Consider the following 14,424-nt stretch of genomic DNA (forward strand, 5'->3'; position numbering starts at 1 on the left):
ATTTATTAAAATATTATAAACCCAGGTAATATATTTAATATATTAATTAATATGTAATATGTAACCCAGGTAATATATATATATAAAAAAAAAATTGTTATCCTCCAAAAGTTCCTTCATGCCTCAACATGACATTTCTGTCATAGCGAAGAATTTAGTACTTAAAAAATGGAAAATTGACTAAATGAAGTGAGCAGGAAAGCCATGAAAAGTGGTAGGTGAAACATATGTAGGAAGATTGGAAAGCCAGAAAGAGGAATTTGAAGTATGCCATGTAGAGGAAGATCAAGTGGATGACTGAAAGTTCCCTAAGTGCATCAAAATCAGTAGACTAGGAAGGAAACTGGTGGGACAGCTTTCTGAGGAAAGTGTAACCAGTGCATTCTGTGACAAGGCCACAAGATTTTTGAGTTACCACTCTGATTTCATTTACCAAAAAGGCTCTGTAGTGAATCCTGGTAACCGCAAACCTGAATTTCACCCTTATTTTTATAGACTACGGTAAAATTACAAGATCACTGAAAGTTATGTGTAATCAATGTCTGCATGAAAGGTGTTAGTGTGACTTTTGTAAAGGAAAATCCCATCTCACTAAAGTCATTGAATTCTATAGAAGTGCCAGTAAGCAAATGGCAAAAGGAAATACTTTTAATATAAGATATCAAAATGGTCAAACAGCTACTGATAAGGTTTGACCTTATCAGGTTATTAAAAAAAGTGAAGTTGCCCTTGTGATAGAAGAAAGTTCTTTTATTAATGATTAGCTAATTGTAGGACAAGATGCATAAAACAGGACTCTGGTCATTTTTCAGGATGGAGGAGTCCCTTGTAGGTGCCCAGAGAATTGTGCTGGGGAGTTTGATAGATAGAAGAATACCCAAGATGAGTGTAGAACTGTACTTACCACGTCTTGCTATAGTAGAAGTACGGATAGCTCAATGAAACTGGTAAGGGATCACTTTAGAAGTATAGACTAAAAGATATACCACAGCAGATACTAAATTTCTGGAAACTGCTCCCAGAGGACATTGCAGAGGCAGAAAATACTATCGAGTTCAAACAGAGATTCAACAGATTTGTGAATGCTAGTCTATAAACAAAATCTAAAATACTTGCTAACATCTCTGGTGCAAAAGCTGCAGGAATGCTGGGTATTATGTAGGGAATGTCTGCAGAAAGTGGCCAGGCTTGTGTGCGTTGCCTAAGTAATGCCTCTGACTGTCACAGCTGGAGGCAGAATATTGGGCTAGATAGACCATTGGTCTTACATAGTAGGGCATTTATTAGACTCTTAGAGCTTTCATGATATATTTGTCCTTTTAAATATTGAATTATCATCTTTCTTTATCCATGTTTCATTAAACTTGCTATGCCCTTCTGAGCAATTTTTTATTTCTTTGCCTGCCTCCATTTATTGGAGTGCAGATTATTTGTTGAGTTCTTGAACACACACATCAGCAAACTATATTGGGCTAGGTATTATGTATATAGCATGATTTAGTTATGCTAGAAATTTGAATGGTGAACATTTGTGACCATCGGGGAAAAAGCATTTCATCGCACATATGGTGAGCCAAAAACATTTATGTTAACTTGAAATCATTGTGAATTGTTGTGTTGCAGTTTCTTTTGTTAATGTGTCTACATGACTATGCATTAATATAGACACAAATACATACAATTTGAATGTATAAATGGTTTCTTACACAAAGAAATTTCCATTAAAAGTACTTTAAAAATTCTTAAGAGTGCCCAAAAGGATACTTCCACTCAAAATGGGTATAGAATCGTTGGTAGCTAATCTGTGGCTTTTTTTTATAGGAACATTTGCATTAACTTCCTTAATATCTGCCAATGCAGTTGAACGTCTTGTTCCTTCCACTGGCACTAATTTCACTGCAAACAATAATTCAGGAATCTTGGGCCTGTCAGAGTTTGAAATGCAGAGAATTGGAGTTGCAGCAGCAGTTTCATTTCTTGGAGGAATCATTCAGGTAGGTAGTGAACACATATAGTCTGTTGGTGACAGCTATGGCATTTGTAATATATTTTTTTCATTTCTCTTGGAAAAACTTACCCTGGGTCTGGTCTGATATTCATGAATGATGAAATGTGTAAGAATCTGGTGTAAGAATCTGTTGCTCCTTTGTTGAGATGTAGTAATTGTCTGTGTGCACGTTCATAGAGTGCTGCAGTATGAAGTAAAACCATATTCAGTCAGTTCTAATGTAATGTTCAGTCACTGTTGGTGATCCCTTTCCTTCTTCGGAAACAAAACATGAATTAGCTCTCTGGTAAGCACTTACGTATTCCTGAGTTTTTCTGTTGCTCTTGTCTTGAAGAGAAATACTATACAGTATTCAGTAATTAAAAGCATTAAAGAAAGCATCTTTACATTCTCTTTAGAGTTCACACACCCATTGTTAAAGCATAATAAATTAGAAAACAGATGCCTTCAAATAATTCTCCAAAGCTTATACAAATAATCAGTGATCTTTTTAATTTTTTCTCTTTTCCTATTCTGACCACAAACACTGAGTTCCTTTATCCGTTGCCAATTGCTTAGGTCTTCAAAGAGGGCTTCTAGCTTTCCTTGTAAATATTTAAATGGAAGAAATGTTTCAGCCCTTGACATTGCAATACCTCCTGCTACCCATCTTCCTGAAAGAAACATGGATCCTCATGCTTGGTGCTTTGAGTCCATCCACCATGTAAAGGATGAGCCAAAATGCCCAGAACTGGCATGTCCAGTGTCTTGGCACTTGGCAGGAACTGGGGCATGTACTTATGCTAGTTGGTAGGAGGTATCAAGAAGTGTGTTCATTTCTGCTGTGTAGTTGCTGTTTCAATTCTTTTACTGCTTATTTAAATATGCAATATAATGGAAAACCCAGAGGCGGCACACAGAGTAGACCTAGTTCTGATCACATCACACAGGTTGCCAAGCAGATGTGGGGTCTCCTCCTTGGAGACCTTCAGAAGCCACCTGGCTGTGGGCTTGGGCCTCTTGCTCTGCTGGAGCAAGGTGGGCCAGATGGCCAAGAGAGACCTGCCAGCCTCAGCCATCCTGATGTTCTGGTGTTCTGTTTTTGTGCTTGGCTTCTGTATATGTCTGCTTGTGCCAGTGAGTGTATCACATCACTGCATTTTGTGCAGAACACTTGTAATAGAAAAAAGTCCTTTGAGCATACACACTTGGGAGTGCAGTGCTCAGAGCCTGACAATCTCTTACATCATCCCTTCTTGTGTGTTAGAGGCCAAAATGCCTACAGCAGGAAGCTGGTGACTACATTTGATCTAAGTTCAAAATCCAATGCAGAAAATTGTTCTTAGCAAAATCCCATTAGGTGTGTAAATCCGCTTCCATTTTCTCTTTCATTCTGAAAAGTACTGCCTTTTCATATGCCTTAAACTGTCCCAGATGACTTATCTCAGCCTCTGCCCTGTTCAAGCTGGTTTGCAACAAGAACTAGAAAATCCTCTGTATGGGTCTTCAGAATGTGTCTGCCAGGGAGCTAAGCCAAGTGCGTGGGCTTCTCTCCAAGGTCAGTAAGGCTATGTTTATTACAGTCCTGCTAATCAAGTTGGTGCTTGTGCTGCTGCTAATGCTTCATGCAAGCAAAATGATCACAGCATCTGCCTAGGACACAGAGAAAAGATTACTTATTTTCCATATCCCAAAGGATACCCATCAGTGAAATTTGGGTGGAAGTCCAGATCAAGATTGTGAATAAATTTTGCCATCATCTTAGATCAGTTTCTGTCACCTTGATTCCAATCTTCTGGCTAGCAGTTGCTGCAATTACTGGATAAAGAGACAGAGAAAATCTTGCTGTAATTGAGAGCTGTGACAGTGATCTGTTTCTTTTCATCAGACTAAATTAGAAGTTAATGGATAGGTTGGAATAAGATATGGCATTCTGAGATAAGAATATGATGTATTTTGGGGAAACAGATTTCCATTGAAGGCATTCTGAATCGCAAAAATTAATCGGGTTGTCAGTGTATTTGGGGTGATAGTTCTCTGGGAAAGGAGTAGACCTTAGTTTTGGTGTCTGCCTATAAACATGTTTCTTTATACCAAAATGCAGTATTCTAATCACAATCTCTCTCTCTCTCTCTCTCTCTAAAATAAAGAGGATGAAATGTCTCTCTCCTAAACAGCTGATTCCCTCTTAGAAAGAACAGGCTGAGACATGAATTGATTTGGCTAGAAAAGGAATTTGATACTGTTTTTCCAGTAGCCTGGCTAAGCACTCTAAACCCATTCCCTGTGGTTGACCTCATTTTCTTAGCCCAGGAGCCAAACGATCTGAAGGAGGACCACCATGTCTTATTCTGAGTAGAGCTCAAAAAACAAAACAAACAAACAAACAAAAAATTAAAAAAAAAAAAAAAAACCTAGCACCTTCCAGACCGTGGAATTTGAGGGTTTTAAAGTTTGTTCTAGAAAAGTGAGTTCATGCAACAGGTAATGCATTATCAGACTCAATTACTTTGGACAGAAAGTTTGAGATTAGTCATTTCCAAAGAGCCTGTTACGTGATAAAAAATTTTTACTGTCCATAAAGTTAAATTGACTACACAATGAAAGTGGAATTCCAACAATAATAAACTCAGTTCGTTGTCATGGGAATTAAGTATTGAAAGTGGACAAGAACTAAAAGGACTTGAATTAATGAACATTGAGGGGTTTGGTTTTTTGCAATTACTCATTTCTCTCTGGCTAACTCTCCATTCTCGTAGTTATCAGGCTCAAATTATGGAACAGTAAAGATGGTTGCAAGAAAAAGTTCCTTTTGTTTTATCATTCTCCTAATCCCACATTCAGTTTTAATACTTTTCTAGAATTTCTTTTTTTGTTTTGGGTTTGGTTGTTTTTTTTTTTCCAGTAATCCTGTCTTCCACCACTTCTGTTGTTTACTTCTACTACAATTTTATAAAGTTTGTTGAAACAAGATGCATAAATGTTCAAATATCTCTGATTTTCTGTAAACAAGAATGATGCCCCATCTTATGAAGAAAAATCTGTAGCTCCTTATCTGAATACCTGCAAAATTAGAAACCTCAATGTATACAGCTGATGCAACTCAAAGTACTGGACTGACCATACATGTATTTGAAATCTGTGTATGTGTGGGGCCAGTGTGATATCAGGAAGCTTAGGATCTGCCAAAGGAGTGGAAAAGCTGTGGGATGAAGACACCAATGTTACAGTGGCTTGGGACAGAGTAGATCTCTACAGAATTATGCAGTGTTCCGCATAAGGCTCATATCTCTATAGTTTCAGCACCTAATACATTTGGTAGCTATTGACATTACTGACTTTGGGAATCATACTATGGACAAGCTAATATCGACTAGGTGGACTGTCAAATATCAGTGGAACAAGAGTGAGTCTTAGCACTGGAATGATCTTTAACACTGTTTGCTTTTCTCACGTATTTGACCAGCGTCTGAAAACAGTTTCTTCAAGTCTGCTTTCATTACTAACTTTAATGTTAGAGTCTGGTAAACCAGAGATGTGAATGAGACGGTGCAGGTGGTTCAGTGGTTCTACTGTAAATTATATTAATCCTTCAAAGGACTTTTGCTTTCAATCCACATTTACCTTACAGTTTATTAAAAGGAGCCCATCTCACTGCTCTGTCACCTGGAAGCTGCACATTATCACCCTTGCTAATGCAAATACCCTTGCTCTCCAGGTAGTGATGTTCATGCTGCAGCTGGGCCATGCCACCTTCTTGTTAACAGAACCAGTGATCAGTGCAATGACCACAGGAGCTGCGACGCACGTTGTGACTTCACAAGTGAAGTACTTGCTGGGAATGAAAATGCCATACATATCAGGACCACTAGGATTTTTTCATGTGAGTCCAGTAAAAGAGATGGGTTATTTCATTAGCTAACATTTTCTTAAGTAATGATACGTTTTAAAAAAAATTATGTGTATGTGAAGAATTTGTGATGTATGTGTGAGAAAGAACTGATGTAATACCAAAATCTTCATTTTGCTGCTACTTTTTGTAGAAACGGATTAGGAAAGCTTGATGAAGAGTTAGCAAGACTGGGTCTTATTTTGAAAAGATAAAGAAACCATATTTTCAGTGTATGTGTATTACAGCATCAGTAATTCTCTTCATTCTCCTTAGCAATGAGACATTCACCATCTACTAAAATATTTGTTAATTCTTTAAAAGCTTTTTTATAAATACTTAGTATATAATGTAAGCAGTCATCTTTTTTTTTTTTTTTTTTCTTTTTTTTAAGTAGTTTTTCCAAGGAAACTATACTTACATATGGGCATATTAGTATCTTGTAGAATTAACAGTATTAAGTACAAGAGCCAGGAAATAATCAAAGCACACATTATGAGCAATAATAAAGAACAGCAGTGATAGAAGGAAATATTTCCATGTTGGTGTGTTGATGATATCATAAATGAGGTAATACAAATGCTTTGAAAGAAATCTATTCCCTTATCCCTTGTATATTTTAATGCATATGAAAAAAGTTATTTGCCTTTCGCTTCACTTTTGAAATCAACCCTCTGAACATTTTCCAGATTAAAAAATCTTGATATATTTTTTTTAAGGTTTTCAATTGCTCTGTAGAATTGCGTAAAAACAAATGAATAAACAAAAACCCCTCTGTACAATTTAAAATAATAACAAATAAGGAAGCCTCCACATTTAGAAATAACAATTTTACCATACATATACTTCAGAATGTTTCTGGTGTCTGTTTAGACTTGTGGATTGCTTCAAGAAGCTCAATATTTCAGTCCCCAGCAGTGAATTTGACAGTGTATCTCTTGATATGTTTTTTGCTCCAAATTCATGGAACAAGGGACTAGGTTTTTGCTTACTTCTTGTTTTCTTTCTTCAAACCACCTCCCACTCACAAAGCCCATTGTTTTGTTTTAGACAGCCTTTGAGTTGAGAAAGCAAGAATAAGGATGTTTAATTAAGTGTAACAGGAGGGTTGAAAGTAACGCAAGCCATTGAAATGTGTTCTTTTACAGCAAGTGAGATCACAATTAAATATGTAAAAATTAGCTTTGTGTATGGAGAATGAATATATTACACCTGCATCAAGCATGTGGGATTTTTGTGTTTGCACATAGCTTATGTGATGTATTACATTTCATTTTCCCTGTGTATGGTTTGTAATACTGCAACTGAGCTGCATGTTGCAGAATCAGTAGAGATTTTATAAATGGAAATGGCTGGATGAAGGTGAGAAGGAAAATGATGAGGGAAGGCTGCATGTGAAATCTGATTTTCACAAGGGGCAATAGAGAAAACTATCATTAAGTTTTACTGAAAACAGAAAGCCATATCTGTATTTGCCCTTTATCCTTCCACAAGTTTCTCTGGAATGCAGTACTACAAAATGAACTCCTGCAATGTAAGAAGCCTACTTTGCAAAATTGGATCTTCTGTGGCCACGTTGCAAGTTGGTTGCAAAATCCTTGTGGTTGTGCTGCAAGTTGGCTGAGAAAGTCTTCATGTTCACACTATTCCACTACCAGTCTTTTTCCTTTCTTCTCTTATTTTTTTCTATTCTTTCCCTGCCCAGCTCACAGTAGTTGCCTGCATGATTTTCCCATACAATGTGTTGTATTTCTTAATAATAATAATAATAATAAAGAGGCACTTTTTTAAATGTAAAAAGGTCACCTACTCTCAGACAGAACCATGCATTTTAACAGATGTATTGCTTTTATTTTTATTTTTCTTATTTTACTTGCTTCAGTTTCCATACTCATTTTTAAAGCTAATCTTTTGGATTTTCACGTATGCAGTTCGAAAAAAAAAAAACAAAAAACCCTCAGGATTTCATTAATCTACCAGAATGCACATTCCTTCTAGAGTATAAACCATGACAGTGTGCATTATTACCATTTAATATTATGTGAAAATTGGGTGAAATTCAAAGCAGTTAATTTCCCATGAGGACAGAGACATTATATGTGTGTATATATGTGAACAAAGTTAGAAAGTTGCTTTTTTTAACTTATTTTCAGATTTACATCAAATCACTCATATAACTGCATAGCTTCAATTAAAATTCTTTGCATGAAAATAACAATAAAAATAGAGACAATCAGCTAAATATATTATTACTGTATTGTAAAAATTTTCTTAGCTATATAATGACACAAAATATTTTCTACACTGCAATATCAAACTAAATTCTACTAAATTCTAAATTATTTCAATATGTATGTCATTAAAATGTGTAAAATATTGAATTCCTAGTGATTTTTGTGATGGAAACATCTGCAAATATTTCTTCTGAATCAGATTACAATTGTAACTTGAGTTTTAGGCGCTTATATTTAGCGCTTACACGTTTATGTTAGATGAGCACAGGAATCTAATGGACAGTATGAAATCTGAACTGAAGAGTGTAGATTGGTGGCTTTAGTACACATTAACCACATGCATGTTTTTTCTCTGAAAAAACAGTGAGTGGTCTCTGAAATGCTCCGCTTGCTTTCCTGATATCATTGTGAAGTGTGTTTTTAGGGCTTCAGGGAATGATTACCAGGGAATAGTCAGTGGTAGCTCTGGAGTCTCATGTGGTAATTGATGTAATATTTATACACATTACTGCCAGATTTGTTTCATTTTATTACAGGCACTGATATTTCTGATATCTTTTTTAGAAATGCCACCTTTTGTGGTTATGGCTGTTTGTTGTTAGCTCTGAAGTATTGATTTTTTGTTCGCTGATGTAGAGTACATATTGAAGGGTAGGGCTTAGAGAGAAACATCAAATAATACTGCAGGCTGTTCAAGTAAAATGTTTGTGGAAGTCTGATAAAGGAGTGAAAAAGCTTTACATTAACTCAGGAGTGATGCATCCCAACAAAGAGGAAGTCAGGCAAAAATGCCAGAATGCTTACATAGATGTACAAGAAGATCCTGGCCACACTTAACATAAAAAGGAAGACTACAGAGGATAGAAGCAAGGGCAGTTAACCTTGGTGGAGTACAGAGACATTGCCTGAGCAGTCAGTGATCGAGTGGGAAAGGTTAAAGCCCAGATGCAATTGAATCTGGCTAGGGAATTCAAAGGCACCAAGAATAGCTGACACACAAGTATATCAGTGACAAAAAGAAGACTAAGGGAAATGTGGTCCCTGTGCTGAATGAAAAGGGAGACCTTGTTACTGTGGGCAGTGAAAAGGCCAGGCTACTGAATGCATTCTTGCATTCTTTGCCTCAGTCTTTACCAGTAATTCTGGCCTTCAGAAATCCTATGTCCCCAAGGCCAGGCTGAATGATTGGTGCATGGAATGTGCCACCTTGGTGGAACAGAATCAGGTCAGGAATTATTTAAGAAAATTGGGCATTTGTAAGTCCATTGACCCTGTTGGGAGTGCTGAGGGATCTGGCAGATGAGATTGTGAGGCCACTATATATAATCTTCGCTTGATGAATGCAAAGGGGAGAAGTGCCTGAAGGCTGAAGGAAAGCAAACGGACTGAGGCCCACGTCAGCTGGAGCTGTCCTGGAATGCTGAGATGCTGTGAAAGCTCTAGAAGCTTGGGATAGATATTAGAAAAAATAAATGGAATCTTCCTTTTATTTAATTTGTAAAGAAAGATGTTCTAAAAGCTTGTGCACATTTCTTAGTAATCTTTCAGTAAAATTATATTTATTCACTCTGCATTAGATCTCAGTTTTTCTAAGCAACTTACATTAAACACAAAATACATAGATAGCTAAAGCTGACAATGCTTGTTTGGAAAATAAAAAATAAAAACAAAAGAAACAAAAAAAAAAAGTGTCTCTTTGTCTTTGACAATTAAGAATCAATCTATTTTCTTACTGCTTTATCTTTGGTATAGCTCAACCTTCCCAGTATTTGTGGTGCGGTTTTCAACGTAGTTTTCTAGATTGCCTTCATTTGTCCTAATTAATCACAGCTTCTGCTGGGTACCAAGCCAAGGCCTGTGCTCTCTTGACAATGCATGCTTGGAAGATTATGTGTATGTGGACTATTTGCAAGCCACATTAAGACATAGTTCACGAGTCCACATTGTCTGATGACAGTGGGGAAATACGTGATTAAAAACTGGGTTGATTACCATATTCATGACATAGGTACATCACATTATTTAATGAGTTGTTTTTAAAATGTTTGTTGGGGATTATGATAAATGTTTGTGCTGTTTTATGCCATTCATCCTTAATCAAAAATCCAAGGCCTATATTTCAATGGAGAGGACTTTCTTTTATGAGAAAAACTACATTTCTTCTGTTTTTCTGTCACCATTTTTAGAGTTTTTTATTGTATTTTCAGTTTTTTACCCCTTATAAATTATAAAGATCATCTTAGAAGTAGTAAGAGAGGTAAAATCAGGAAGCCATTAATAATATACTCATGCAAAAAAAGCATAATCAATGAGTGACAGAATCAGAACAGGGGAAAAAATTATCATCAGATTGACTGCCTTTCTGCTAGAACAGAGCTCTTTCCAAGATAATTTATCTACTCTTTTTTCTTTTCTAATATAAATATATGTATTTAAGCTCCAAACTGTCAAACTTTGTTAGCATTATGCATTTATTTGGAAATAGGTTCTGTGTGGCAGAAGATTATTAATATCTACTTTGATAAAACTACAAGTATGACTTTTCATTTATTCTATTGACCTTAGAATTCATAGAATCATGAAGTCCTTAGAGTTGGAAGGGACCTTTAAAAAACATCTAGTCCAGCTCCTCTGGAATGAATGGAGACATCCACAGCTAGATCAGGTTGCTCAGAGCCTGGTCCACCCTGGGACCTGGGATCTTAGTTGTTGCTAGGAAAAAACAACATTTACTTATATTTTATTTCAAGTATAAGTTCCCTGATTTTATTATCCTTCATGTTGTGGTTTTAAGGGAAGTTACTTGTGAAGCAATCTGAAATTACAGCCTAGGTTTTAATTTCTTTTTTCTATACAGTTTACATTTTGGGCTATGCAACAGTTCCTAAAATCTTAATGCAGAATTTAAGTGTTTAAACCTACGTTGCTTTTTCTCCACCCTGCATCTTTACAAAGAATGTGCATTAGTTTCATTTTCATGCTTCTTTGTTCCTCTAAGCAGTGGACTTATTTTGCAGCTTTCAACTTAAAACTTCATGCTAGAGACAGAAACAGAGCCGAGTAGTCATTTAAATTGTCAACAGTGCCTACACACAAAGCATGACAGGCAATTAGTGCAGCATCTGGACCTGATCAAAACATGCATCATGGAGCACTGTTAGTGAAATGGCCATGAGCAATCAAGAGGGACACTGAATGTATCTTGCTCTGTACAAAAAATTTGGATGGACTCCCCTGAGTGCTGGAGAGGTGGCCCTGAAAAGAGCAATGATCTGGGAAGATTCCTCTTGCTTCCCTTCCCAGCCACTACTACATCTTTCTTTCCTTTTTCTTTCTTCCACTCTCTCCTTTTTTCCTTCTTTCTGTCTCTTTAATTCTTTCCTCAGACCTTACATTTGCTAGTGGAGTTGGTGGATTTCATGTGCCGTGGACACAAATAATGCATCTTTGTGCAAGTTTCTCTCAATGCTTTTATGCTTAATTCACTGAATTTAATGGAACTAGGGAAGGAAAGGATGTATACCAGATTTACTGGAATTTTCTTGCTTCTACAATCAATAGAAATGTATAAATTATTGATGACACAGCTCTTGGAGTACTGATCCAGCTCACCCAGATAATTTAGACATTTGAAGTATAGAAAATACCATACCATGTGACCTGGAATTACATATTTTGTATTTTGTGAATATAATCTGTTGTTCATCTCAATCACTGCAGATTTATGCCTACATATTTGAGAATATCAGATCGGTTCAACTAGAGGCTTTACTTCTCTCCTTGCTGAGCATTGTGGTGCTTGTTCTTGTTAAGGAATTGAATGAGAAATTTCAGAGAAACATTAAAATTGTTCTTCCTATCGATCTAGTTTTGGTAAGTAGGAAGCCAAATATCAGACTTCTTGCTTTATAGAGTTTTCAGTGGCTCAACTCATTCCCTGAAGTTTTCTATGTTTTCTGTAGTTACTCACACCTGCCACTTATTAAATGAATAACTAATTTTCATGGCTGTATATTAAATGCAATAACAAGAAAGAGTTTGGCTGAATAATTAGAAAGAAGTGACGTATGTTCCCAATTTTTATAATATTTTTACTACTTTTTTGCATAATTACAAGAGCACGAGGTCTAGAATGTTAAACTGTAAGAAGTTTAATGTAGAAAATGAAAAGTAACTGATATAACTCCAGGCAAGCATTGTACTGCGTAGTTCTGACTTAGATACTGCATATTATTGATTTACAGCAAAGTTAAATACCTAAGTTATTGCTTTCTATAAGTTTACTTACAGTTTTCCTTTCATATAGCGTAGGCTAAATTGAAATTCTCTGTTGTATAGTAAATTTCAACTTTAAGGATTAAACTATGTTAACCAGCTCTAGGACAGAGGTTTCTCTTTTGTTCTAGACCAGTAAAAGAAAATTTAACAACAACAACAACAAAAAAGGCTTATTTCAGAATGGATCATCATGATTACTCTTTTTGTTGTTGTTGTTGAAAACAACTGTTTACAGAATAACCCTTTTTCTTGTATAAAATGCTAGAAAATGAGATTCTGGTCTCTGCTCTGTGATCTGTTTGTGTGTCTTGCCAATTAAAACTGGATAAAACACAGCAAACCAAGCATGATGGACTACAGCATGTTCCTCTTCTGGATTTCTGTGGTCAGTCACAAAAGTATGGGAAATGAGCTTGAACTTCCTCAGGGCCAAACTTTCCAATCTCTCAGCAAGGTTTATTCCTGCTGAAACATAAATATGAGAGGTAACCACATCTTCTTCTGCAGGGTTGTGTGCTGAAGTAGATATTGCCACTTGGGATTAGATGTGATCAAAGGGCATGAGCTGAATCACACACTCAGGCGCACCTCAGTTATGATAACAGATTTGAATTACTTCAAACTGTGAATGGCAGTGGTTTGAGGCATGTGCTGCACAGGGGCAGTTTGATGATGACTGGCAAGTGGCTTTTCAGATTGATTTTATTACCACAGAGCATCTAAATTCCTCTGTCATAGTCTTTCCTCAGAAATGCTTTCTAAAACTTTATTGTATCCAGATCATTTCGTTTGCCTCACTTCCACATTTACTATAATTTTAGTTACAATACTTCCCTGTCTTACTGAATTACTGTAAAGACACATGCATGAACACTGTCATATTCTCAGCTCCGGTGGTAACGTGGACTATGTGAGAACCTGAAAGCAATAGAAATATAATGCATTTTTTCTATATTGAATCAAATAGATAATTGCTACATCCATTGCCTGCTGCTATGCTGATATGGAATACGTCTACGGGCTAGAAGTTGTGGGGCATATTCCTCAAGGGTAATATGGTTTTTATTAGTTTGTGGCTTCTGAGTATGCTTAGATCTATGAACAGCTTGTGAGGAGGTCAGACTAGTTTTTTGGAGTAAGAAATAGCAAAATCTGTCATTTTCATTCATGACCTTTTCAAATACTCTCTCACAATTCAATCTCACACTAACAAGGTGTATTGGTGTAGTCTTAAAAATACAGAGTTTTTTGTACATTCTCAGAGACATCTCATTACTTTATGCAGTAAAAGGTACCTACTGTATACCTGATGATGGCTAATGGATGGCTAATAGAGGGCAATCTACTAGATTACTGCTACCTGTGTTTTGTGTAACAGAGGACTGCAGTGAGATAAAGCATGTAGATTGCTGCAATGAGTTCTTCTCTACTCATTTATACAGTAATTTTAGAAAATGTGGTTTCTGAAGAAAAGTAAAGGATTTAGCTATGTTTATTCTATAGAAGAGCATTCTAACTATGGGCAGTGATATATATTTTCCTCCATGAATTTGAAAAGGAGGAAAGAGATATTCAGTATAATTAGCTGTGAAAACAATTAGATTAGGTGTTAGGGAGAATGTTCATACTCCACGGGCTGGTAAGGAACAGCACAGCTGTTCAATAATCTCCCTCTTGGAGATTGTAGGGTTTCCCTAAGTTTCACAAGGCAAGCTCTGAGTGCATGTGTGGCAGATTGCATTTATGTAAAATAAGAGAAGTTGCTGAGAGAGAAAATTATTTTTAACTCTTTGGGTATGCTATTACAATCTGCGTGTTTCTGAGGCTGAAACAATGTTATGTACTCCTTTTGATACGCATTATGGGCAGTTAAATTGTACTGATACAGCTTTAATCAGAAGCTTATTTTCTGTCTAACTTCACATACCAAGATTCTTTAGTGTTGAAAAACATAAGCAGAATGCTGACTCCTTCCCACATATCTTTAGGTGCTCACCTGAAATATCTAACTGCCTTGTCAGTGGAGATTATTAGAA

General features: G+C 36.2%; 1 protein-coding gene across 7 annotated transcripts in view; it reads left to right on the forward strand.

The window, feature by feature from the left end:
• Nucleotides 1-14,424, forward strand: part of SLC26A7 (solute carrier family 26 member 7) — an 85,436-nt gene that overhangs the window by 35,669 nt on the left and 35,343 nt on the right. For 6 of the 7 annotated variants that reach the window (XM_085221397.1, XM_085221394.1, XM_085221395.1 and 3 more), the window contains 4 exons: nucleotides 1,822-1,994; nucleotides 5,706-5,870; nucleotides 11,831-11,983; nucleotides 13,356-13,438. In XM_085221397.1, coding sequence (XP_085077523.1) covers nucleotides 1,822-1,994; nucleotides 5,706-5,870; nucleotides 11,831-11,983; nucleotides 13,356-13,438 — 574 coding nt within the window. The remainder of the gene's footprint in view (nucleotides 1-1,821; nucleotides 1,995-5,705; nucleotides 5,871-11,830; nucleotides 11,984-13,355; nucleotides 13,439-14,424) is intronic. The other variant, XM_085221396.1, reaches the window with a different exon arrangement.

The sequence above is a fragment of the Meleagris gallopavo genome, chromosome 3, assembly GCF_905368555.1.
Source record: "Meleagris gallopavo chromosome 3, MGAL_WU_HG_1.1, whole genome shotgun sequence".
NCBI classification, from domain to species: Eukaryota; Metazoa; Chordata; class Aves; order Galliformes; family Phasianidae; genus Meleagris; species Meleagris gallopavo.